The sequence below is a fragment of the Uloborus diversus genome, chromosome 7, assembly GCF_026930045.1.
Source record: "Uloborus diversus isolate 005 chromosome 7, Udiv.v.3.1, whole genome shotgun sequence".
NCBI lineage: Eukaryota > Metazoa > Arthropoda > Arachnida > Araneae > Uloboridae > Uloborus > Uloborus diversus.
In genome coordinates, this window is record NC_072737.1 from 163,481,547 (window position 1) to 163,506,127 (window position 24,581).

At 31.9% G+C, this 24,581-nt stretch overlaps 1 protein-coding gene across 1 annotated transcript in view; it reads left to right on the forward strand.

Annotated features, from left to right (window-relative positions):
* Positions 1 to 24,581, forward strand: part of LOC129225835 (neuralized-like protein 4) — a gene marked incomplete in the record, with an annotated part of 156,574 nt that overhangs the window by 69,759 nt on the left and 62,234 nt on the right. The window contains 2 exon segments of the mRNA XM_054860354.1: positions 5,482 to 5,551; positions 17,564 to 17,724. Of these exon segments, the coding sequence (XP_054716329.1) occupies positions 5,482 to 5,551; positions 17,564 to 17,724 (231 nt within the window).

The following is a 24,581-nucleotide window of genomic DNA, read 5'->3' on the forward strand; positions in this document are numbered from 1 at the left end:
CATAACTACACCCTATACAGATTGTACGTACTACGATCCAAAAGTTCGGGGGACAAGCTGTATAAAACCTTACCAAGAATAATTCACATAACCAAAGCACATCCACCTTCAAAAGGTCGCCATGAGGGACTATGATACTTCTTCCAGCGTTCATATAACTTTTGGAAACACTCATGGAAGCCATTTTTCGCTACCTTCTGTGATGAAGCTTTATCTTCTCCTGACGGAAGAAAGCGGCGTCCATGCAAATCTTTTTTGCAGGGAACAGGTAAAAGTCATACGGAGCTAAGTCCGACGAAACGTTATGTTATTTGTTTGTCATATCAGAGTATTGTCAAACCAAACCGTGCATCCTCAGCATGAAAGTCGCCTTCTTCCTCACGATGAAGTTAAAGCCTTACAGGAAGTTGCGAAACAGGCTGCCAGTACTTCTAAAAGCTATACGAACGTTGGCAGAAGTGCATAGTCGTTCAAAGTGACAATTTTGTAGATAGATGTGCTTCGGTAATGTGAACTATTCAGGGTAAGGTTTTATACAGCTTGCCTCAAACTTTTAGATCATACTACGTACGTATGAGTTTTCAACTTACTATTTCATAACGTTTTTGAGTGACGCAAGTTTACGCGGATGAAGACATCACATCACAAGTGAGTTTGTGATAATTAACTAAGGATGAGGTCAAAATGGAAATTTCGGTCATCTATATATTCTTAGGTACATATGCGTGTACAGATGTGCCGAAAAAACTTGTGAAGTTTAAATTGGGTGATCGTAAAATATAAATTTAGGTCAAAATCTGATATATATACTTTGTAATTACAATTCCTTATTCGTCGAAAGAAAGTAAAATGAAATGAATCAATGATTCTTTAAACCTGACAATCTTATCAATTTATTTCTGTTAGATTTTTTTTTTTTTTTGCCATCGGCCAACAACATCTGCCATCGGCCATCGGCAATCGGCCATTTGGAGGAAAACAATCGGCCATCGGCCATCGGCCATCTTTGAACAATCGGCCAACAATCGGCATCGGTCCATCGGCGAAAAAATGCCATCGGTCGAACCCTAGTTACATGGAAAAACCTTTTAAAAAACCCTATATTACACATAAACATTAATTTATCTCATGACTTTTAAGGTATCTTCTAAACATGAAAAACTACCATTCTTTACAACAATGAAACATTTTCAAATAATAGAAAGTCATAAAATATTTACCAAATTTACAATCCAGTATACAAGTCTTATTGTTTTAAGTGTTACTTGTTAAAGCTAATTTATAATCAGATTTTTTGGAAAATTCGGGCATAATTGACCTAGATTTCAATGTTGCTCTTATGTAACCATCTCTTGATTTAAATCCACACACTTGGAGTGAAACCTCCGTCACTAGCTTCACACATCTTTCGCCAGCTTGCGTATGGCAGGGGAATAGTTTTATATCCCAGTCGGGTATAGTGCTTGTTGCAATAAGATTTTCAATGTTTTTGTTAGGAATTTTTCGAAGAAAAGGTGGAGAAGATAACTTTGTCGTGTTCCAATTAATAATCTCTGTGTAATCTTCTGCTTCGAAATTTAGAGATGGAATGACAAAGTTTCTAATGCTTTTGCCTTTAGAAACAGACTCCCTGGCTTTTAAGACGTTTTCAAACGCTAGTCCTCTTATGTGCCTCCTTTCATCAAACACCATTGCCATTAATAAGTTTTCGTGATGCGAAAAGAAAGAGTTTCTTTCAATGACAGGGTAAGCAACTTGTTTTAGATTGTCAGGTACGTATCAACAGGTTTGAATTGTTCTGTAAACATGAATGGCACCGTCTGTGAAATTTTTGCGGTTCTTTATTTCAAAGCAGACCGGCATGTAACATCTCAAAATAAAAGTCACTTTGTATTTTAAGTCACCTGATGGGATCGATACACTTACGTACAGTCTAAGGACTCTATTTGCACAAGTGAGACATCTGGAATGTGAGAGTGGGCCGGGGGTCACGATTTGACAAATCATTTGGGCAATTGCCACCCTTTATTGCCTGAGATACATCTAAAAGATATCTTTGATCCTTGCTCAGGCACTTTCTGTTTACATCTGGAATTGTACAGTCAATTGCTTGAAAATCTATTACTGGCAGTTTTTCGCAACCTCTGAGTTGTTCTCCTACTGGTCCAGAAAACGAATTTGAGCCAGTTGTTCCACCATCCAAATACCGAAAAAGATGGTGGAAAGGCAATTCAATGAAATGTAATAAAAAAATAGCCCATTGCAATGATCGTCCAATATAAATTTCAAATTGACGAATCGCGCCACTTTCCCAGCCAGTATTGGTTTTAGTACCATCGCAACCTACGATGGCTAAATCATCCAGTGAAATTCTTTGTTCATTTAGATATGAAACAATGCTATTCACTATGTCTTTGGCTGATCCAGAGTTTGGAGACACGTGGCCAATATAAACGGAATCAGATTCTTTGATAATAGAATAATGCTCTTTCACTGTTCGCCGAAATTGCTTTGATTCAATTTTATCTATATATAAAGTATCGTCTTTTCTTCGTCAAAAAAAATACCACAAATGGAGTCTTGTTTAATGCCACTTTGCAGATCTTTTCTATTTTGGCGCTTTTCTCTCCTAATTTTTTGTAATTAATCGTTAAACTAAGATTAAAAAAAAAAGCTGAAAAAGTGCTTAAAGTTTACATTTTTTCAAACATGTAGGTTCGTTGCGCGATCGGAAAATATTGTTTTATTTCAAAAAGATATTTTTTTTTGTTTTGAAGTCTTCACTAAACGTAGCTTCTCCGTTCTGTAGCCTGAAAAAGTACATTGAACCAAAAATGTTAAAAATTCGGATAAAAAACCTGAAACTCTCAACTTTTTCGATTTTTTAGGCTTGTTTCTGGATAAGAAGGTATTATTCGATTTAAATTTTTTTTTTTTATTTCTGAAGGCTTTACCAATCGTAACTTTTCCGTCTTAGAGCCTTAAAAAGAAACATTAAAACAAAATTTTTGAAAAATCATTAAGAAAACACGAAATTTTCCATTTTTTCAAATATTCAGGCTCGTTGCGGGATCGGAAGATATTATCCGATTTTTAAAATTTTTGTTTTGTTTTGTAAGTCTTCACCAATCGCAACTTTTCCGCACTATTACGATTCGAAAATAAAAACTTTGTTTTTTTCGTTCCACCCTAATGTATAAGTATAAATAGGAAAAACAAATATTCAACATTTATAAAATCAAATCCCCATAAACAAATTAAATATTCCCCCCCCCCCCGAACATATATCAACAAGAAATATCACATTCTTCCTTTTCTCTAAATTTCATTTTTTTCCGGAAACAAATTTAGTTTCCAAACTTTACCTTAATTTTTGGTTTCAGAAACACTTAGTTTCAAACTCCTGAAACACGCAGTTTCAAATTTTTCATACTTTGAAATATCTTCACAAAATTTAATTTTTTGGAAGCTAATCTTAATTTCAATTTTTCCATTATTCAGGGTTCTGAAACAATTCCAGTTTCACACAGAAACAAATCCAGATTCAGACCCTTAAAAACACACAGTTTCAAATCAAAGTTTCCCTAACTTATACTTTTGGAAACACTGAAATTTTTTTTTTAAATTCCTAATTTTGATCACAGAAACAAATTTTTAGTTTCAATACATTAGTTAGATTTTATTTCCAGAAGCAACTTTTAGTTTCTAATAGGAAGACCTTAATTGCAAGACAGCTAAACCTTTTATATTCATTGACAAACAGGCTTCATGCCAACATTCTTTATTTATATTTATGTCTTCCACCTGTCTACAAAACATTCCCCAATGAGAACATTTCATGTTTTGAGACACTTATTTTATTTTCACGTTGCCGAAAAATAGCCCAATAATATGCTATTAAAATCACTCGGCCAAAATCTAATTAATTAAAATTCTAAATTACTAAAAGACATTTTCATACAATTATTTAAAATTCCCATTAATCCGGCGGCGAATCAATTCATATTCAAGAAAACACATGATTTTTACTAAAATGCAGCTACCTCGGTCAAAAACTTTTGGGGGATCAATTTGTTTTAAATTTACTCCAAGTCTCATACTAGGAGCCACAACTTCAATGGTAACAATTTAAACTTCCATTAAAAGCAATTAAATTTCAATTGACCAAGTAGCACAATTTTCCTATTAATAAAAACTTTACACAATTTCATTTGAAAACTTCATCAATTCTCCCAAACAGACCAAACCACGCTCTGCTACCACTTGTTGGCCCTCGGGAAAAGGACCAACGGATGTGGAATGGCAAGTTCGGGAGAAATGAACCATTGGAAACTGAATTTTAATTTAAATAACATTTTATTTAAAACATATATATATATATATAAGTATAAATAGGAAAAACAAATATGATTGTTATAAGTCTTTTTTCAGTATTGAGATCAAATTCTGGGCAACAAAGTGATACAGTGAAACCTGTGTAAGTTGACCACTTGCAGTGCACTACTTTAGTGCTCAACTTACAGAGGTTGATTTATATGATAAGGGCCAATTCTGTGCCTGGAAAAGGCGGTCAACTTAGACAGATGGCCAATTTTGCAGGTTTTACTGTATAAAGTACAAAAGTATAGTACAGTACATATAATAGTACAGTAAAGTGTACTGTATATTGTGCTCTATTAGTTAGTAACAAAGGTACCAAGTACCTTTATTTTGTCAGAATAATTCATTTTTGAAATGGAATGATGAGTGTTATTTTCAATGCCTTGTTTATAAATTCTGCTCTGAATTTATGAGCATTTCATTTTCTGAAGCAATATTCTTCAAATTAAGAGATAAATAGAAAGTCTCTTTTCACTTTATTTTGCTGCACCATCATATAATTACTTACAGAAATCTCCGCTGTTGATGTTAATCCAAGATGTTCTTCTGTGGATTTTTTCAAACACTTACAGCCATATTCCGGCAAATCAGCGGTTAGAGTTCTTGTGTTCCCGATGTCATTGCTCTTCTATAGCATCAGAACCATTAATTTTTGTTGAACAGGAATTGAACATTCGGGAGATTTTTTTTTCCGGAGCACATGTTTATTGAATAGATAAATTTTTACTTTTGCTACTGCTGCATATCTGATTCTCAAATCACGGCAACAATGGGTAATTTCTTTTTGGAGTTTTTCAAAAAAATGAGAAAGTGGTCGATTCTACCAGAGCATTTACATTGCAGTACTATTTTGTATAAAACTAATTAACAGATCTGTAAGTCTTTTGTTTCGGTTCATAGAGAGTTTTATAACAAATTTCTTGATTGGCATTGTGTTTTATGTGTATGTGGTTTCAGTGTGAAAGTTTGATATAAAGAGCATTACGATGTTATGATAATGATGTACGTTTACTTAAAATATAAATAATCTGATTTTTTAAGGAATATTCTCTGTTTATTTTTTTCCCAACCTGATGAATACCTATCTTGGTTTCTTTCTAGACTCGCCTGTTTATTATAAAGATGCTATCCCCTCAATTCCTTCAAATTGCATTGATGACTGTCAGTTGGGGTAAGTAGTTCCTACACTCATTAAATATTGAACATTGTTACTGCTATTCACAATTCAAATAAGTTATAGGTGGTGCTGTAGTCTCTGGCTAATGATGACTGTAATAATTGCTTCATACATGTCTGTTTTCTTTCTCATTCTTTGAGAAGTGAAAAAAATTTCAGCAATGCTAAACAATCGTTGAACTAGAGCAGATGACGCAGAAATTGAAAAATACTTCGGTTGTAATTTTTTTTAACAAAATGTTGCATCTGAGTTCTACATCCCTATAACTCTACAGGATCAATTTTATGATCAGTTGATAGGCTATTTGGATATGCTTTGATTTCAATTTTGAATCAATTGCTTTCTGAAGAAATTGCACTTTTACAAGTGCTAAAAGGTTTCAACTTAGCACTCATAAAAAAAAAAAAAAAAAAAAAAAAAAAAATAGATTGGGCATAATATGTTTTGCTATGATTTCCACTTTTTAGTCATAAAGCTTTTTTTTTTTGCAAAAATGAACATTTCATAATAATAAATATGCATTATAGTTTTAATGCAGCTGTGAATTGCAATTATTCTCACTTTAAAAAAGTAGCTATAGAAAGAAAAATTAAATTTCAAAATTACTGTTAAAATGAGTTTTTGATAACAAAAAAAGAGTAAACAAATTTTATAAAATCTATCAATGCAAGCTTTTTTCTTTCATATACTTATTAACTAAAGATAATATTAGCTGTAACCACATAAAACATAAATTTAAGATAAAATTATGTGAGAAATTATTTTGAAAACATATTTAAAAAAAACTTATTTAACAGGGTTTTGATTAGATGTCGTGTAGCAAAAAATAAAGGCAATGCATAAAAAATGGTGTTAAAAGAATCACTGAAACACAAATGCAAATTCGCCTTTCTTTTGACAAATCTTTTCTTGGTCGTTTACTACTTTCTCATGAAAAGATATGAAAAGCCAAAAGCTTTTTGCTCTGTATTTTTTTTTCTTGAGTTATTAATAATGTACTTGTTTAGAAAGTGCTGGTGTATTTTTTCCCTAGCATTTGATAACATTGCTCCAAATGAGATATAATAGTCATACTTACTCAGTTTTATATAGTGGTGCAAAGTTTGCAGAACTGAGAGTAAAATTGCACCAAATTTAACATTTAAATAAATATTTATACAATGAAGTATTACCAGATGTTTACATACAAAAGTGTAAAACAAACTCTCACAAATAAATTACACTATATTGGAAATCGCTAGCAGTCTGTTTTAGGTGAACAAAGAGACATTTCGTTTGTTCAGTCCAAATATTGGTGCAAAGCTCCCCTATTTTATGGTATATAAAACAAAGATCATGGAAAAACCGCACGCTTTATTTTTGTAATTAAAAGCACCGAAAAAAAAACCTCTATTCACCGTAGTGTGCAGAAAAAAACTCACTGCTTTTTTTGAATCAAATGCACACAACTATGTAACTTAAAATAACTACAGTAAAATGTCAGGGCAGGGGGGGGGGGATGAATAAAACTCCTAAATTGAAATAAAAAAGAAGCAAAAGCAGACGCTGCGGTTGGATCACGTAGCCATGACATCCTGACCTAATGCCCATCCTAAATTAAAGATTGACAAAACTTTGGCTATGTTTGGAAGTCGTGCCTTGCTCAGCATTAACAAGATTGTGAAAAAATAACTATTGCGTCTTTTTGAAAACTTTTTTTTTTCTGAAGAAGGTGAAATGGCTTGACTATTACATAATTAAATGTCAGAAAATATGCCTTTATACTTTTTGCGGGAAGAGTCAAGGGCGGCATTTCAGCATTTCATTCGGGGGGTCAAGTCTCTTAAATATAAATTGCCTCAGTATGGAGCAAAACACATATTGGCTAACAGCAAGTAATCATTATATGGGACGATATTGTATAGTTAAAGGAGCATCCAGAAAAGATATTTGTTGATGTGAGGTTTTTTTTTTTTTTTTTCAAAAATAGTATTGTATTTTTGAAGAGCATTTATGAAAGCATACTATGCATTAAACAGCTGAAATGTGTTTCTAGGAAGAAAGTGTTGAACACTCATTAAAGAGACAATCTTAAAATATGAGCGTAACAATGAGTTTAAAGTACCGAGGCATTTTCCTGTGAAAATCATACAGTCACACCACTGCATGGGCCTCTCATAACCATTGTTACACAGAGCACACAAAAAGGAGATATTTAGCCTATATGAGGAAATTACATCTTTAGTTAAAATTAACCATGATTCTTCATCAGTTCTTTTCTGTTCTGAAAAAGCCGGCAAAGGCTTGACGCATTTCTAATAATTTAAAAAACAGAAAACAATTGTTCATGTCTGGAAATGTGTCGAGTTTTATCAACCATTACTGAGAACAAGCAATATTGTTTTTCTTGAACATTGATTTGTGATTTACATAAATTCAATTTGCTCATTTTTTATCATTCCTCTCCAAAAATTTAAAGGTGCAGCCGCCCCCTCTCGACCCCCCTATTTGCCGCCTCTGGGATGAGTTTAGAAAAGTTAAACCCAGGAAAATATGTAGAATAAACGTTTTTTTCAAAAATTCTTACAAAAATAGGAAAATTGCTCTATCTGCAAGTACCTTATTTTCATCATACTTAAAAATAAATTTCCTACATTTTAGTACAAAAAATATTTTTCTGGGGCAATTAATTTGGGTTCTGTGGGGTAAAAAGTACTAAAAAGTGCTAAAAATCACATGAAACATTGAATAACTTTTTTTCTAACTAAAATATCAATGTAAACTATACTGCCGTACTAAGCACAGATGTGGTATCTGCAGCAGAGCTCAAAATGAGAAATTGATGATTAAAGTTTTACATCTCGTTTCTTTGATTTATGACTTAATCAAATGCTCAACTTGTGGTAGTTTCGTAAATAACTTATCTAGAAACGGTAAGAGAGTATTTTTGTAAAAATCTTAATTTAAAATTAATAAATGTAGTTACGACAAATTTTCTTTTCAAAACCTTTTTATATACTAAGCTATTTTCACCGTAAGTGACAATTACTAGGCATTTTTAGGGGTATCTGCACAGATACGACAAAAATAGCTTAGTCAAACGTGCTCAATGTATCATTAAATAATACTGAAAACATCTGCTTTCCTTGGACTTAGCTGTTTCGCTTTATTATGTTAATACAAATCTAACAGAATTTACCTTCCGAAAGATACCATTTTCAAAACTCCGGACAGTTAAAACTGTAATCCATAACAATTTTCTGTTTTTTGTATTCAAAGAATGTGTTTTTTATAATGTTTTATTTTCTAGATTCATTTTTACCGAGCATGAAGATAATTTTGACGGCAGAGGATACTTAAATAAAAATATTACTGGCCTTAGAATGAAATGCATTTTTTTTTTGCATGAAAGAATTAGATATGAATATTTTACATGCATTTCATTTTTAGAATTTGCATTTTAAATAAACATTTAAGCAGAAAAAGCTGAATATTTACTTTAACAATTATGCAAAGTTGTATTAGTTTTTATTATAAACCGGCATCAACTATTTAATGATAAACTAATTTTAGTACTCTGTTACAATAAACTGCTACGTTATTAAATAAATATGCTGCTTTACTAAGGTATAAAAGTCGTATCTACAAATTACTAAGGAAAAAAATGGTAACTGCGCGGATACCACTTTAAAGGCTTAGTATTTGTCACTTACGTTCAAATTGTCTTAGCAAACTAAGCAAATTTGCAGTTACGACTTTTTTTCTTAAAGCTTTTTTTAATATTTCGCGTTCACAAATCGCCAAAAAACTTGAGATTTAGGTAAATTAAATTACTAACGACCACCTAGTGACAATAACTCAATTTTGATAAAATATGCAGATACCACATCTGTGCTTAGCATGGCGGTATAGCCTATAGCCTTCCTCAATAAATGGCCTATTCAACACAAAAAGAATTTTTCAATTCGAACCAGTAGTTCCTGAGATTAGCGGGTTCAAGCAAACAAACAAACAAATTTTTCAGCTTCAGGTTATTAGTATAGATAAGAGCAAAAAGGAGAAAAAAAATAAAATAAAAAATAAAACTGAAACTAGTTGCTGAAGCTGCCTATCAACTAAAAATATATATATTTTTTTAAACAAAATGTAATATTACTACACAACTTTATTAGAACACATGAAATCAAAGAACAAAATACAACATAGTTTTAAATAATCAAGGTGATGCTGGAAGATTATACCTATCAATTTCATAACATAAAAAAACTAGTAAGTTGTGGCCATCACGAAACTTTCTTCTATATTTTTCTTTTTTTTTTCTGATCCCTACCCATGCTTGACGAGGAAGCAATATTCCCAACAAAAACAAAATTACACATGCAAAAACTTGACTACCATCCCAATGTCTGAATTATTGCAAAAGCAAAGCAAAGAGCGAAAATTGAAAGTTATTTTAAAAGCCTTGCTTGAATTAATTACAAATATTTTATTTGTTAACAAACATAAGATGGCAACAGTTAAAAATTTTAAATCATTGAGATAATATTTCCGATCATTTCCATTCAATTAAAATCACGAGAAATACGCGAGGACAATCTATTACGATTTATCTTTCTTATTGTTGCATTAATAAAGCTATTTTTATTCAAAAAAAAAAAAAAAAAATCAACACCTGGAGCGGTTGGCGTCAAAATTGAACCAAAGCCTGTTTACATATGGATTCACATATATTCCAAATTTCAACCAGAACGTAGCATTACTTCTTGAGATAGGGCACTCACAATGGAAAAAAAGAACGGGCGATTGCGCTACCCCCTTTTTAGCTGTTGACACCAAAATAAAATCAGCTCTTATACCCACTAAGGACTACTTGCCGATAAATTTTTCTTTCATTCTGTTCATTATTTTTTGAGATACAGCAGTCACAATTGACGACAAAAAACGTTCTATAGCTCAACCCCCGTTTGAGTTATTGACACCAAAATTGAATCAGCACCTGTTCCTGTTAATGGCAACATATGGACCAAATTTTGTCTGATTCCGCCAGTTAGTTCCTGAGGAATAGCAAGCACACGTAACTCAAAAAACGTCCCATTGCTCCACCCCCCTTGGAGGAATTCGCGCCAAAAACCAATGGGCACAAGTTCACATAGGGGCACATATGTGTACCAAATTTCGTTCGATTTCATGCGGTAGTTTTTGCTGTAGAGCGGCCACAAAAAACTGGTCACACACAGACGTGACACACACACATACACACACACACATACATACATACACACACACATACATACACACACACACATACATACATACACACACACATACATACACACACACACATACATACACACATACATACACACACACATACACACACACAGACAGACAGACATTTTCCAAAAATAGTCGAAATGGACTCAGCACACCTCAAAACGTTCGAATCCGTGAAAATTCGAAATTCGAAAATTTGCACGAATCCAATACTTTCTTCTATGTATTAGATATAGAAGAAAGTAAAAATGATAACCACTGTCTCCTCTTGACAGGCTTTTGAATCTAGGCTGTAATTTAAAAAAATGCAAGTCATGTCACTTTTAATATGCATTGTTGCTCGAAACTTTGACTTTATGCTCGCTAATGCTGCAATTATAGATTCATGTGTGGACAAAAACTGTACAAAAACTTTAAAAGCAACACTAATATTGAAAATATTTTCATTTCAGCTCGAAATTGAGTTAATTATAGTTAGTTTTACTTTATTTTTGTCCTCCCTCGAAATTCTTCTATGCCCCAAGTTAATTCACTTTCTTGTTAAAAAAAAAACCTTGAAATTACACTCTATAATTATATATTACTCTCTATGCTATTTTCTCAAGTAAAAGCTTTTGTTGTATCCATGTTCTAAAACAATCAAAATGAGCAAACTGATATACAGTAGAAGACCATTATAACGCACACCTTGGGACCAGAGCTTTTGCGTAATACAGGTTTTGGCGTTATATAGGTAATTTCAGAAATTTTGAAACTACTATTCAGAATATATATATATTAGAAATTCAGAATTAGTTTTATCTGCAATGAGTATTAAAACACTAATTATACAACTTATCATTCACAAATTAATATGCTTTACAATTAAAAGAAAGTGAATTATCCTGCACTTCTGCCAGCTTTATAGTTTGCATAACAGCTGCATTTCAAGAGCCATCTGATATTCTGTTTACTGTGAGTAATAATTTTCATTTCAAAGCTTTGAAGTAAGATGGAAAGATGAAAAACTCTCTTCAAAATTTAATATGCCTAACAACTTTTATGTTTGCAAAGCAAAACAAAGGTTTTTTTCTACACTGAAAAACCTATTGTTTACTTCTGAAAAGTTGCGCAGTTTATAGAGGATTGCATTATATAGGTTGGCGTTATAAAGGTATTCTACTGTATTGCCATTGGTGGATGCATCAGTCAGCTACTGGAGTATAACACCTCTTGTGGCTAAAATGGGCAACATATGAAGTTTTCCAATAACACCCATTCAACATTGAAGTTTCATAAGTTCTCAAGGCGGCCCATTATAAGTGTCAGTGCCATCTTGTTGGGCCATGTCCCATTTCAAGTAAGTTACATGTGGTAAACTTAGAGATGTAAAATTTCCGGAAATTTTGAAGTGGTGGAAAAAAACTGGTTTTTTACCGGTTTTTTTCGGGAAAAAATGGAAAAATTTGATTCTTTTATGAATAAATTTGGATTTCTTAATAGCTCTGTGTTTCTTGTAAGATATAAAGGGTTAAGCATTAAAAAATATATGCTATCCACACATCTTCTTTTTCTACTTGACAGAATTACACATCAAGGTAAGATTAATTAGAAGAAAAAACCTTTTTGTTTTATAACTGAGTAGAGGGCTTTCATGGTCAAACTTAGAAATAAGTCAAGTCATCACTCAACCAATAATATTGGGTAATGTGTGTCTAATCATAACAATTACATTTTCTATTTTAGATTGCCTTTGAAACTTCTGAAATTTTTGACTTTCAAACATGATTGATTTTTTTTTTTGGAAGAAAAATATTACAATGTTACTGTCTGAAAATGAAAGCTATTGAGTTTTTTGATTTTTTCCAATCCAGTCTAAGTCCAAATCAAAACTAAATTGGTTTTTCTTAAGCTGAACCAAAATTAAACTGGAGTTTAAGTTTATTCATACGGCCGTGATAAGCACAGTAGTAAAAGTAGTCATACCAGCCCTTTTGAACAAATTTGAGTTATTATAACCAAGTTGTTCTCTGTTTTGTATTTTATTTAATAAATAAAATGTCTTAGGGTCATTTGATCAAGAGCTATTGTTTTAAAAACTTCTTTTAAAAAAAAAAAAAAAAAAAAAAGACATCCGAATCAAATATATGGAAAAGCCACCCTTTAAAGTAAAATATCTCAGCTTAGCTCAACTGCAAAGTCCCCTTTTTTGCTTAGCACGGCGGTATATAGGGTGCGGTAAAAAAAATATCGGACAAAAATCGTGTCATCGAATATGATAGTCGATGTCTGGAAAGTGTACAAAAACGAACAGTGAACATTTCAGTTAATTGTCAGGTCATTCAAAAGTAAGTTCATTGAAATACTAGGGTTTCCACGAGAGAAGTTCGTAAGATGGGAATTTGTAACCGATAAGTGCGACTAAGGGAAAAAATTGCTCAAACAGAAGTTTTGCAAGTTCCAAAAATTCAGGCATTCGCATCACTCTAAAGATGCCAGAAGCGTTTGAGACGGGCCCGCAAGTCCACGCTGGAAGAAATACCTTCCACTGATTTACCGTTCAATCGGTTCATATCCCCCAGAACCATAGGATTTGATCTGTAGATACCATTGGTTCCCATATAGGGGGGAAAGTAGGGGCTCAAGCCCCCCCCCCCTTTGGAAATGAGAACTTCCTCTCTTCCTTTGAATACTTTTTTCTTTGTAAAAATGTAAAAACATTTTTTCTCCAGCCATTAATGAATTAGTTATCAAAAATACTAAATTTTATTAGCTCTAATCTGTGTTAAAGTCGGTTTCCATGGGGAAAATATCCTGCTAAACCATGGGGAAAGTATCAGAGCCCCCCCCCCCCCTTAAAATTTTGCATATGGGCGCCCTTGGTAGACACTCCAAGCACCTTAGAAAGTTAGATATCGCCAAAATCCGAAGTCAGGCTTGGTCTGAGATGGAATCAGGACAAGTGACAAAAAATCTCTAGTTTTTTGTGGGTGAGGGCAGTAAAATGAATCAAAAAGTGAACTAGAATGGCCTTTTAGAAGTTATTGTACTTCTGTGGGCCTAAGAGCACTTCAGCATTGCAGACTGGACATTTTCCTTTAACTCCACACCGATTCTTATGGCCAAAAAGACGAGTGGTGCAAAGCGTGTTGTTTTTGACAAGATATCATCTTATGAGTGGTCGTTCTACTCGCTCGACCTCAATCGCATTTATTACACTGTATGGCCTGTTTTAGAGTCAAAGGTCTATCCTAAACTACACATAAAATTGAACTCTCTAAACCAATTGCTTTATAGGGAATAGGATTGATTAAAGGACTTGCTGCCCTTGAATGAAAATTTCAATAAGCAGTTGCATCTCTCTATTATTGCAAAAGGCTGCTAGTTTGAAACCAACTAAATTTAATGATTGCTAAATGTCTTCTCACATTATTATTTTTTATGTTTTGTTAGTTTATTTATTTTTAATAAAGTTTCTTGGAAAATTGCTTGCCCATGTTTTTTTTGCCGCACCCTGTACATTTGGTTCGCAGTCAGCAGAAACATAGTTTTGTGATTAAAGTTATACTTGTTTGTTTTATGAAGAAGGAAAAGAAATTCTTCACTAAGGTTATTGGTTTAAGCTTTTTTGTAAAAAGTATTATTAAACATTTTTTGATCTATCGCCCAATCCAAAGTTGCGGGTGGGACATTTACACTAACTAAATTAGTCATCAGCAAAAATATTTTAGAGTAGGTTTCAATTTTTATATTTTTCAATAAAGATCACTTGCAGGTACATTGATGCCAATTTGCAAGTTGATTGATATTTTATTTATTTTTTAAAAAATTAATTTCTACCCGTTGCGGGTGTGACATAAAAAGGACATGCATTTTCACCTTGCGATCAAAACATTCAAAACTCTCTGAATTATATCAACTGATCAAACTGGTTTTTTTTAATGTTAGACAGTAATACTTAACAAATTATTCTATACAAAAATTTAGATACTCACTCAATTAGTTTCACTGTAAAAAATATTCAAAGTTGCCGTTGCGGGTGTGACTTGTGTGGCCAATAAAACAACAACATACACAAATAGTTATCAATCAGACATTTTATGATTAGCACAGTAATAAATTAGAGAAATTGCAAATAACTAAGGAAATTTTTTTTACATAAATCTCATTTCCAATCTAGAATTGATGATTTCAGGGGGTGTTAGTTTTCTTATTACAATGTTCTATTTCTTCCATGATATGTCTGACTGATTGGGCCAGATGTATACATGTTCTGAAGGTTTTTTTTTCCAAGTATTCTACTTGTATGTCTTCTCCATCTATTTGCTTGATTTGACCATTTTTTTTTTTTTTTTTTTTTTTTTTTTTTTTGAGGTAGTAAACAAAACTAATTCTACAAAATCTCCAATAGCATTTATATTACCAAGGGAGATCGTTTCCGACTGAGGCAGCAATGAAACTATCTTCAGTGCTCTTTCTGCAGTTAGTGCCTGCCACTTGAATTGTACCCATATCGATCGGTACAACATGGTGTACCGATTGTAAGTTTGGTATAGCTTTGTACAAGACAGCAGCGTGCGTGAAGCATTTTTGCAACATCTTTTGTGATGTCGCTCTCCGCAGATTAAAGTACTCTGATTTTTTAAGAGCCTTTTCTGCTCAAATGGCAAAATCCGATGCAGAATTGACTGTTGCTCTACGCTGTAACGGCAAATGACACCATTTTTTATTTGTTACCGCACCAACACCATCCACAGCTCCTTATCTATGAGTCCTTGCAAAGTATGACCATGCAATTTTAATGTTGTTGTCTTTATGGTTGTATGACATTAACAGAAGATTGTACCTGTCTATGGATTGCATTACCAAAGGTTTGATTTGAGCTCTTCAAAAAATTGCCATAGACTGCTTCTACAGCTAGAGATGGTGTGGCCCCTTTTGTCGAAGATTTCTTTCTCTCTCTACACTTTCTCTGCCTCACATTCTGGTTTTGCCTCTACATTTTCTTTTCTTTCATGGCCACAGATGTAATTTTTTAAAGTAGTTTCTTTGTAATTTCTATTCTTGCTTTGTTTCTTTCCCTTTCTTTTAGAAAATATTCCGAGTATTTAGCCGAGTTTTCTTTCATCTTTTTACGATGATTTCGGAATCTTTCAGTGCTGTTCATTCTTCTGCAAAAAAAATGTGTAAAGTGAATAAATATAGCACTACAAGTCCCAAAATATATTGTTGAACATTTTTTTTTTTTTTTGAAGTTCTTTGAATTTTTTAACCCCAATTGAAATTAAAAACATTAAGTTTTGATTCATTTAGAACTTGAACTGACAGAATTTTATACAAAGTTTTTTTTAATAAATATTGTAATAAAAGTTTCATTACTATTTTTATTATTTCTTTATATTTATTTTGAATTTGAAGTAAAAAATAATCTGTCCCTAATATTACATTATTTGTTTTAAAAAGTAAAGGGGGGAAAAAGTCAAATGCTGAAAGCAAAATTATGCATTTTTATACATATTAAAAAAGATAAAATATTGTTTTGGTTTTTTAAAGTTTTATTTAAAAAAAAAAAAAAAAACAAAAACAAATCTTACCTTATTGATTAGTTGCCTTAATTATAAATCAAGAAATACAAAAATGTTTCTTAGGAGAACTAATAATATAGAATACCAAGCTAAATAAATCAACTGCACATGCTCTAAAGATACTAATTTTGAATTAACTGGTGTCTAGACAAATAAGTCAAAGGCCAAAGGTTAGGTCAAAGGTTAAAACATTAGTGCTGTCATCTACATGCATTCCAGAATTACATTTGTGTTTAATTTAAAAAGATGTTGCGGGTGTGACTTTAACTAAATGTCACACCCGCAACAGGAACATGTCACACCCGCAACGCTTAATAACTCCAATTAAAACATTAATTAATTTTTTTTGTGTTTGTTATTCAAAGTACTTTAGTAAACTATTTTAGAATACAAAGTTTCAAAACCTTTAGGCAAATAAATTTTTCTGTGGAAATATAAATGCATTTTTTTGTTGCGGGTGTGACACAATAATTAAGAATAATTAAATATGCTTACCTTTTGTAGTGAAGATTAGTAGACATTTCTCTTCAGGAAAAAACTGTTGCTAATGAATGTCAGATTATGTGTGAAACTTTATAGATTTCTAGAATTATTTGTTCAGCTGTAATAGACCGTGCAACATAAGCAGTTTTGGTGCAGTCTAGTTCGCACTGATATAGTTCAACTTTAGTAATTAAAATAAGAATGTTAATGACATAAATGAAATTTTTTTTCAATAAAATATGAACTAGTATACTTTTAACAGTGTGTATGCAAAATTTCAACCATATTGAATGAAATTTGAATTTTCATCCTCATGTCCACTTTTTTTTGGATTGGGCGCTATATGCAAATTATATTGTCTAGATCATGTCCCTTCTTACCCTCTACTCCTCCTTTTTCTACTTACCTTGTAATTTACTTTACATGATATACATTCTAAGCCTGGAACTGTAATCTAAATTAGAAATTCCAATTACTAACCTCATAGCCTTTCTTTGAACCTTTTCCAACAATTTGATTTTAAAACTCAACACTCTGTGAGCTTTGTTTCTTGTCACACTGACTGCTGGCTAAACTTCAAGTCCTGACCGACTGATTAAGACACCCAGATCTACAACAGTTTCTTCTTCACAGAAGATACATCCCTGTAAGTTATTAAATTTTTTCTACTTTACTTGTTATAGACATGCTTCTTTTTTTTTTAAAGTCAAGTCTCTGTTGCTGATCAGAAGAGTCCTTGTGTCACAAAAATAGAAGCAAACTGCTCCAATGACAACGTTAAATCCCTTTCCACAACATATGACCCACATTTATTGTACTATGACGATGGAGATGAAAGTGTAGAGGAGTATACTAATGATGAATTGCGTAAGAAAGATATCTTTTACATTTATTTATTGCATGATGTAATCACCTTGACTGTGACGTAATGCTACTCTTATTTAACCACCTTGTCTTTGTATTTAGGGTGGGGGGGGGGGGATTCATGTTTAAAGTATGGTGCAATGATTTTATAATTTACTGGGAAAAAATGGAATATGGCTAATTGATGGTTCTTATCAAATAAAAAATCTTATTAGCATTTTCTACTAATTAATGTGTTGATTTATTTATCCTTTAGCTGAGGCTCAGTTTCGCACGGTGTACCTCGAAAATAAAAGTTATGTAAAGTGACGCATGTTCAACAATCAGGCTTCAATTAGAGAAAAAAAGTACTGTAAAATTCCTGTAAAAAATAATCATTCTTAAAGTAAGAAAACGGCAAATCAAAAATTCCCCAACAAATTAAATGAAACTTTCCTGATTAGCTTCTGCCGGCAGTACAAAAATAAAGTAAATGAAAGAAAATAAGTCGCCAAATAATAATTTTAAAAAGGAAATTTTTATCTCAAAACAAAAACAAAAAAAGTGGCAACCTTCTTAATGGTTTTATTCATGCAAATTTAAAATAAGATCGTGCAAACGATAGTTTTCTGATATGAAATTGCTGTTCCATATTAGGCTTAAAAATGCTTTTAACTTTTTTCCCGGTGATTTTGCAGCCTGTGTTTTTTTTTTAATTTGAAGTAAGAAAATAAATTTTAAGGGGTATTTTTTGCGGGCTTTCGAAAGGGACCTGAACAAAGAAAATTGGATCATTATTCCAGGTAGAGAGAGCCGTTTAATGCCATTTTCGGGCCTTAAAATTAAAATTCGAATGGTTTGGTACTTATTTTGATATTTATTTTGAAAATATCATGGTATTTTGATATTTTAGATATTTATGTTTTCAATTACAGTATTTTAGTATAAAAATTATGTTAATCATAGTAATATTGTTCATTTATTATTAACTAGTGGTATACGCGCGACTTTGCCATAGTTGAAAATTAAAAGGTCATGTGGTTCGCCTGTATATTTACAAATATCAACAGATGATGAATTTCTCGCCAATGTTACGGTTCCACGTTATGATAATTTCGTAATTTAATCTTCCATGTTGTGATAATTTACTCGATAAAATTTTCTTAAAATTGGAACTTTTCAAGAACAAAATCGAATTTTGCTTTGAGGTGCACACCCCCATGCTACAAACTAACTTTCTGCCAACTTTCATAACAATCGGCCGAACGGTCTAGGTGCTATGTACGGTACAGAGATCCAGACAGACTTTCAGCTTTATTACTAGTAAAGAAAATAACCAAAAAGTTATGTACTATAGTTTTATGATGTATTAATACATCATTAATAAAACAAAGTAATATAATATTATTTTTTAAAATCTTATATTGATGAAACAGTTAGTAATGTAACAATTTTAATTCATATGAAAAGTGCTTAATTAAATATAAAACATTAGGCAGAAAAAATTAAAATGTCTTATAACTGTACATCAACTAATGCATATTTTTTATTTCTGAATCATATAACTATGTAAAATTAGCTAGCAGAGGAAAAATAAGTAAAACAGCTAATGTTAAACTAACTCAATTAAAATTGATAAAAATGTTAAATGAAATATTAGATATAAATAATGAAAAAAAACCCTTAATTTTAAGTCTACATAGTGTAATAATAATATAAGAAAAGAAAGTGATTTGACGACACATTTCATATTTTGAAAACTTTAGTTTCTGCTGATTGAAAACATCAGATAGATATCAAAATATTCAACATATATCAAAATATTTGATGTTTTCGATATTTTCGAAAATATTATGATATTTTTGAACCCTGATTATTAGCAACACTTCTCAAATTCTCTTATTTTCAAGTTTAGGCAAACCTTTGGAAGAAATAAACCAGGAACCACATTTTTGAAAAAAATTCTGAATTGCTGCTGGTATCATTATTATTGTTTTTTAGAAGTGGCAACAGGGCCGGGTTTAAGGGAGGGCAGATGGGGCTACTGCCCCCGGGCCTCCACAACAAAGGGGCTCCACAATATAATTTTTACAAAATATCCTAACTTTCACGGGTCAAAAAAATCGAAAATATCGGATATATATATATATATATATATATATATATATATATATATATATATATATATATATATATATATATATATATATATATATCAAAATATTCGGATATATATCAAAGTATCAGATATTTTCGAAAATATGATGATCTTTTCGAACTCTGATTAGGGGCCTCCACTCCTAAGTTGCCCCGGGGCCTCCACACTTCCAAATCCGGCCCTGAGTGGCAACACTACCAGCCTGTGTCATTTTGCAAACATTTGAGGTTATTCCAGTTTTAGTCTCTAATTAGAAAAAACTGCTGCGCTGTGTTGAGGTTATATTAAGCATTCTAGAAATATTCCTGCAAAAGTTTTGGTGTCTGCTATAGTTAATACGTAATTAACACTTATTAATAAAGCAATGGTGATACTTTTTGACATGAAATTTCAATATTTGATTTATATCGTAGTTTGATATTGTCAAAACTGTTTTTTAATAATGGGCAAAGCTTCAAACATGTCTCCTAAAAAGTGCAGGGAAGTACAAACATTGCTACTTCTCTCCACACATACCCAGAGATTTATTGCAAGTATAACAGGTGTTTTTAGATCAATAGTTGGATCTATCAAAATTAAAATTACCCAAAACATGCCACTGGAAGTGGATCGCTTATGAAAATGTGACAGAAAACATATCACCAGCGCTCGTACCAGCCACAGATAGTGGTATTTCCCTCAAAAATTTCTAAAAGACTGTAGTCCGTCTTGCATATGTATGAAAAGGGTATTAAAGCTTCCACCAGAACTGTATGGAGGTGATTGGTCAAAGAGTAAAAAAAAAAATCCACGCTGCACCGAGGCTGCATATACAGTCGGGAAAACAACCAAAAAAAAGGATGGTTGAGGACTGAAATCCTGTAAGTACTATTTATAAGTAGTGTTATTAACAAATAATGTTATTCTTTTGATTAGTTTAATACTTTGTGGGCGTTCTTCTCCAAAGACTCTATTTTTAGCATTTTGGTCGAAAAACGTTTCTTTTACCAGTGAACCCAAGGGGGCATGCGACGCTACCTGGGGCAGCTATTCCATCAAGAATGTTTTATACAGAATGCTCTCTAGCTTCTCACTAGCAACTAAAACAGGAGTAACCTCAAATATTTGTAAAATGACGCAGTCTGGTAGTGCTGCAACTTCTAAAGAAACAATAACAATGATACCAGCTGCTATGCAGAATAAAAAAAAATTATGGTTTGTGGTTTATTTCTTTAAAAAAATGAGTGTAAACTTGAAGACTTGAGAATTTGAGTAGTATCTGTAATAATTTGGCGACCCATTGTATTCTTTGTTTTATTTATATCGATTTGTTGTCCCCTATTAATTTATTTCAAGTACGTCTTCACATAAAAACTTACACTAATCATTATCAAATAGTGATAAACAATGGGGGAAGTTCATCCTCAGAAATATAAATATACATTAATGCTATATTATAAGCATACTTAATTTCATTTTTAATTCTAATTATATCTGTGAATAACTTGAATAAATATAAATAACTAGCTGTACCCGCAGCCATGCTAAAAATTTAAAGGAAGTTCACTGAATCCCCCCCCCCCCCGATGTGAAATGATCATTTTTCTTAAACTAAAATGTGTACACACCTTTTCAAAAAAAGCTATGAAAGTTTCTTTGGAATTTAAAACTATTCGCCAAAACATTAAATTAGATTTACAGTTGCTTTAAACCTCTTTAGCAAGAGAGGTGATTTCTTCTTCAATTTGAAATGTTTTGCCAAATAAACAAAAAAGACATTAAATAGCACTTTCCAATGTAAAATTATTCCGCAACTCTATAGTTTATTGCAAAACTCTCCCAGCAACCACGCTACCGTTACCCAGTTGTAAGCGTGCGAAGCAATCTCTGATCAATTAGCTATCCCATCTGTCTAACCAAAAAAAAAAAAAACAAATCCCGTGAGAATTCAAAAATTGTCAAAAAAAAAAAAAAGAAGAATCGTATATTTCATTCAATTAAAGAAAATCAAAAGTTTCTTTGGAATTCAAAACAATTAGCCAAAACATTGAATTGCATTTACGGTTACTATAAAGCAATAATCCTATACTGGATTGCTCAGTGTCTAATGTGCCAAGCAACCACGCTACCGGAACCCAGTGAAGCGTATGTTTTTTCTTTGGTAATTATAATTGTTTCGGCAAACAAACAAAACACGAAGTTCTGTCCAGAACTAAATGAGCCCACTTTCCCGTATAGCAATATCGACTTTCTAGTATCTGATCAAAATTCTCAAAATTGGCTAAAATCGCAAATTATTTATACCATATTTTTAAAAATATTTTAAGGCGATTTCTAGAAGTAAAATATGGCTCGCTCATCTAAAGAATTAGATGCATAAAAATTAAGTAACCGAACAAATAAAGTAGCAGCACTTTTTAAACAAAGCAGCAAATACATTTTATTCCTTTAAAAAAAATCTTTAGCCGCTTTCAAAAAGAAAAAAAAAGAATTAAAATTAATAAGCTCATTAAAATAAATACATCATATAAAAAAATCATTTGTTTTTCCTCTGCTGCCAAAAAATAATTTTAAAAATGACTTAATGAAATTTCAAAAAGAAATAAAAACAATAAAATGTCAACTAAAGAAATAATTTTCATTGTCAAAAAAAAAAAAAAAAAAAAGAAAGAAATCATGTGCACATGCAGAAACATAAAGGACTCTGAATTCCTCTGCCAAAAACTGAATACATAAATTAAAACTTTAGAGGGAAAATAAAAGCTGTTCATATTAACTATAATTATTTCACAGTAAATAGGGGAAAGTTGTCCAAAATGGAGACGCTTATGCTTTTTTCTTTATAAAAAAATTAACTATTTCCATATAATAGAGATTTACTGCTTAAAAGCTTAGATATGTCTATTTCTATCAAAAATTATGTTGAGCATTGACAAAATTTAATTATTTTTATAATAAAGATTAAACAATTAAAAAGTGCACAAGTCCCCGTTTTGAACGACTATTTGTCTAAAATGGGGCTACCATAAAAAACAATGCAAAATTTGATTTTTAAATTTTTTTTACCATTTAATTAATTTAAAAACACAAATTAACCTTTAGAGGTTTTCTTTACAAAAACTTTGCCATATAAATGAAAATACAGTAGGGTATATGTAAAGAGATCTTCATATTAGATCTAGATAGTCTGTGATATTGATCATTAAAAATCTTTTTATAACAATAATCCTAAATAAATGTCATTAATAATACTATTTGGTAGGGCTCGACCGATGGCATTTTTTGGCCGATGGGCCGATGCCGATTGTTGGCCGATTGTTCAAAGATGGCCGATGGCCGATTGTTTTCTTCCAAATGGCCGATTGCCGATGGCAAAAAAAAAAAAAAAAGGAAAAAAAAATCAAACAGAAATAAATTGATGAGATTATCAGGGATTTAAAGGATCATTGAGTCATTTCACTTTGCTTCCTTTCTACGAATTAGGAATCGTAATCACAAAAAAAAAATCAGATTTCGACCTAAATTTCTATTTTACGATCACCCAATTTAAACTTTTTCGGCACATCTGTACATGCATATGTACCTAAGAGCATATAGATGACCGAAATATCCATTTTGAAAGCGTCCTCAGTTAATTATCGCAAATTCTCTTGTGATGTTTTCATGCGCGTAAACTTGCGTCACTCAAAAACGTTATGAAATAGTAGGTTGAAAACTCATACGTAAGTAGTATGATCTAAAAGTTCGAGGACAAGTTGTATGAAACCTTACCCTGAATAGTTCACATTACCGAAGCACATCTATCTACAAAATAGTCACCTTGGACGACTATGCACTTCTGCCAACGTTCATATAGCTTTTAGAAGCACTCCTGGAACACATTTTTCGCAACCTCCTGTAAGGCCTCTTGCGCTGCTGCTTTAAATTCATCCTGGAGAAGAAGGCGATTTTCATGTTGAGGATGCACGGTTCGATTGGTCAATACTCTGATATGACAAACAAATAACATAACGTTTCATCGGACTTAGCTCCGTATGACTTTTACCTGTTCCTAGCAAAAAAAAAGCATTTGCATGGGCGCCGCTTTCTTCCGCCAGGGGAAAATAAAGCTGCATCATAAAAGGTAGCGAAAAATGGCTTCTAGGAGTGATTCCAAAGTTATATGGACACTGGCAGAAGTACATAGTCCTTCAAGGTGACCTTTTGAAGGTGGATGTGCTTCGGTAATGAGAACTATTCTGGGTAAGGTTTTATACAGCTTATCCCCGAACTTTTGGATCGTACTACATACAATCTGTATAGGGCTGCTTCTCCTTTTTTTGACTGCTGTATGATGAACAAGAAAGAACAACAGCCAAAAAAAGAAAAAGAAAAAAAGAAAGAAAAAAAGGAAGAAAAACAAAGAGACTTTTAATAACCAATTGACTTGTTTTTGTTTTTAAAATTGAACATATAACTAAAATTTCAGTAATATTGTAATAATGTATGGATTTAGGTGCACTAAACAGTTAAAAAACATTAAATTATGTTGTTTAATCATTAAAAAAAAAAATAATAAAACTATGAAACCGTCAACAAATTATGCAATTAAAGTGGAAAGATTGCACGTAGACATTTTTTAATCATCAAATTAAACAAAAAAAGGTAACAGATAAATTACAATATTAAATCATAATAGGAATATTTTTGTACTTATTTAAATTTTATGAATAGAAAAGTTTGCATTTTTCATAAAAGCTATAAA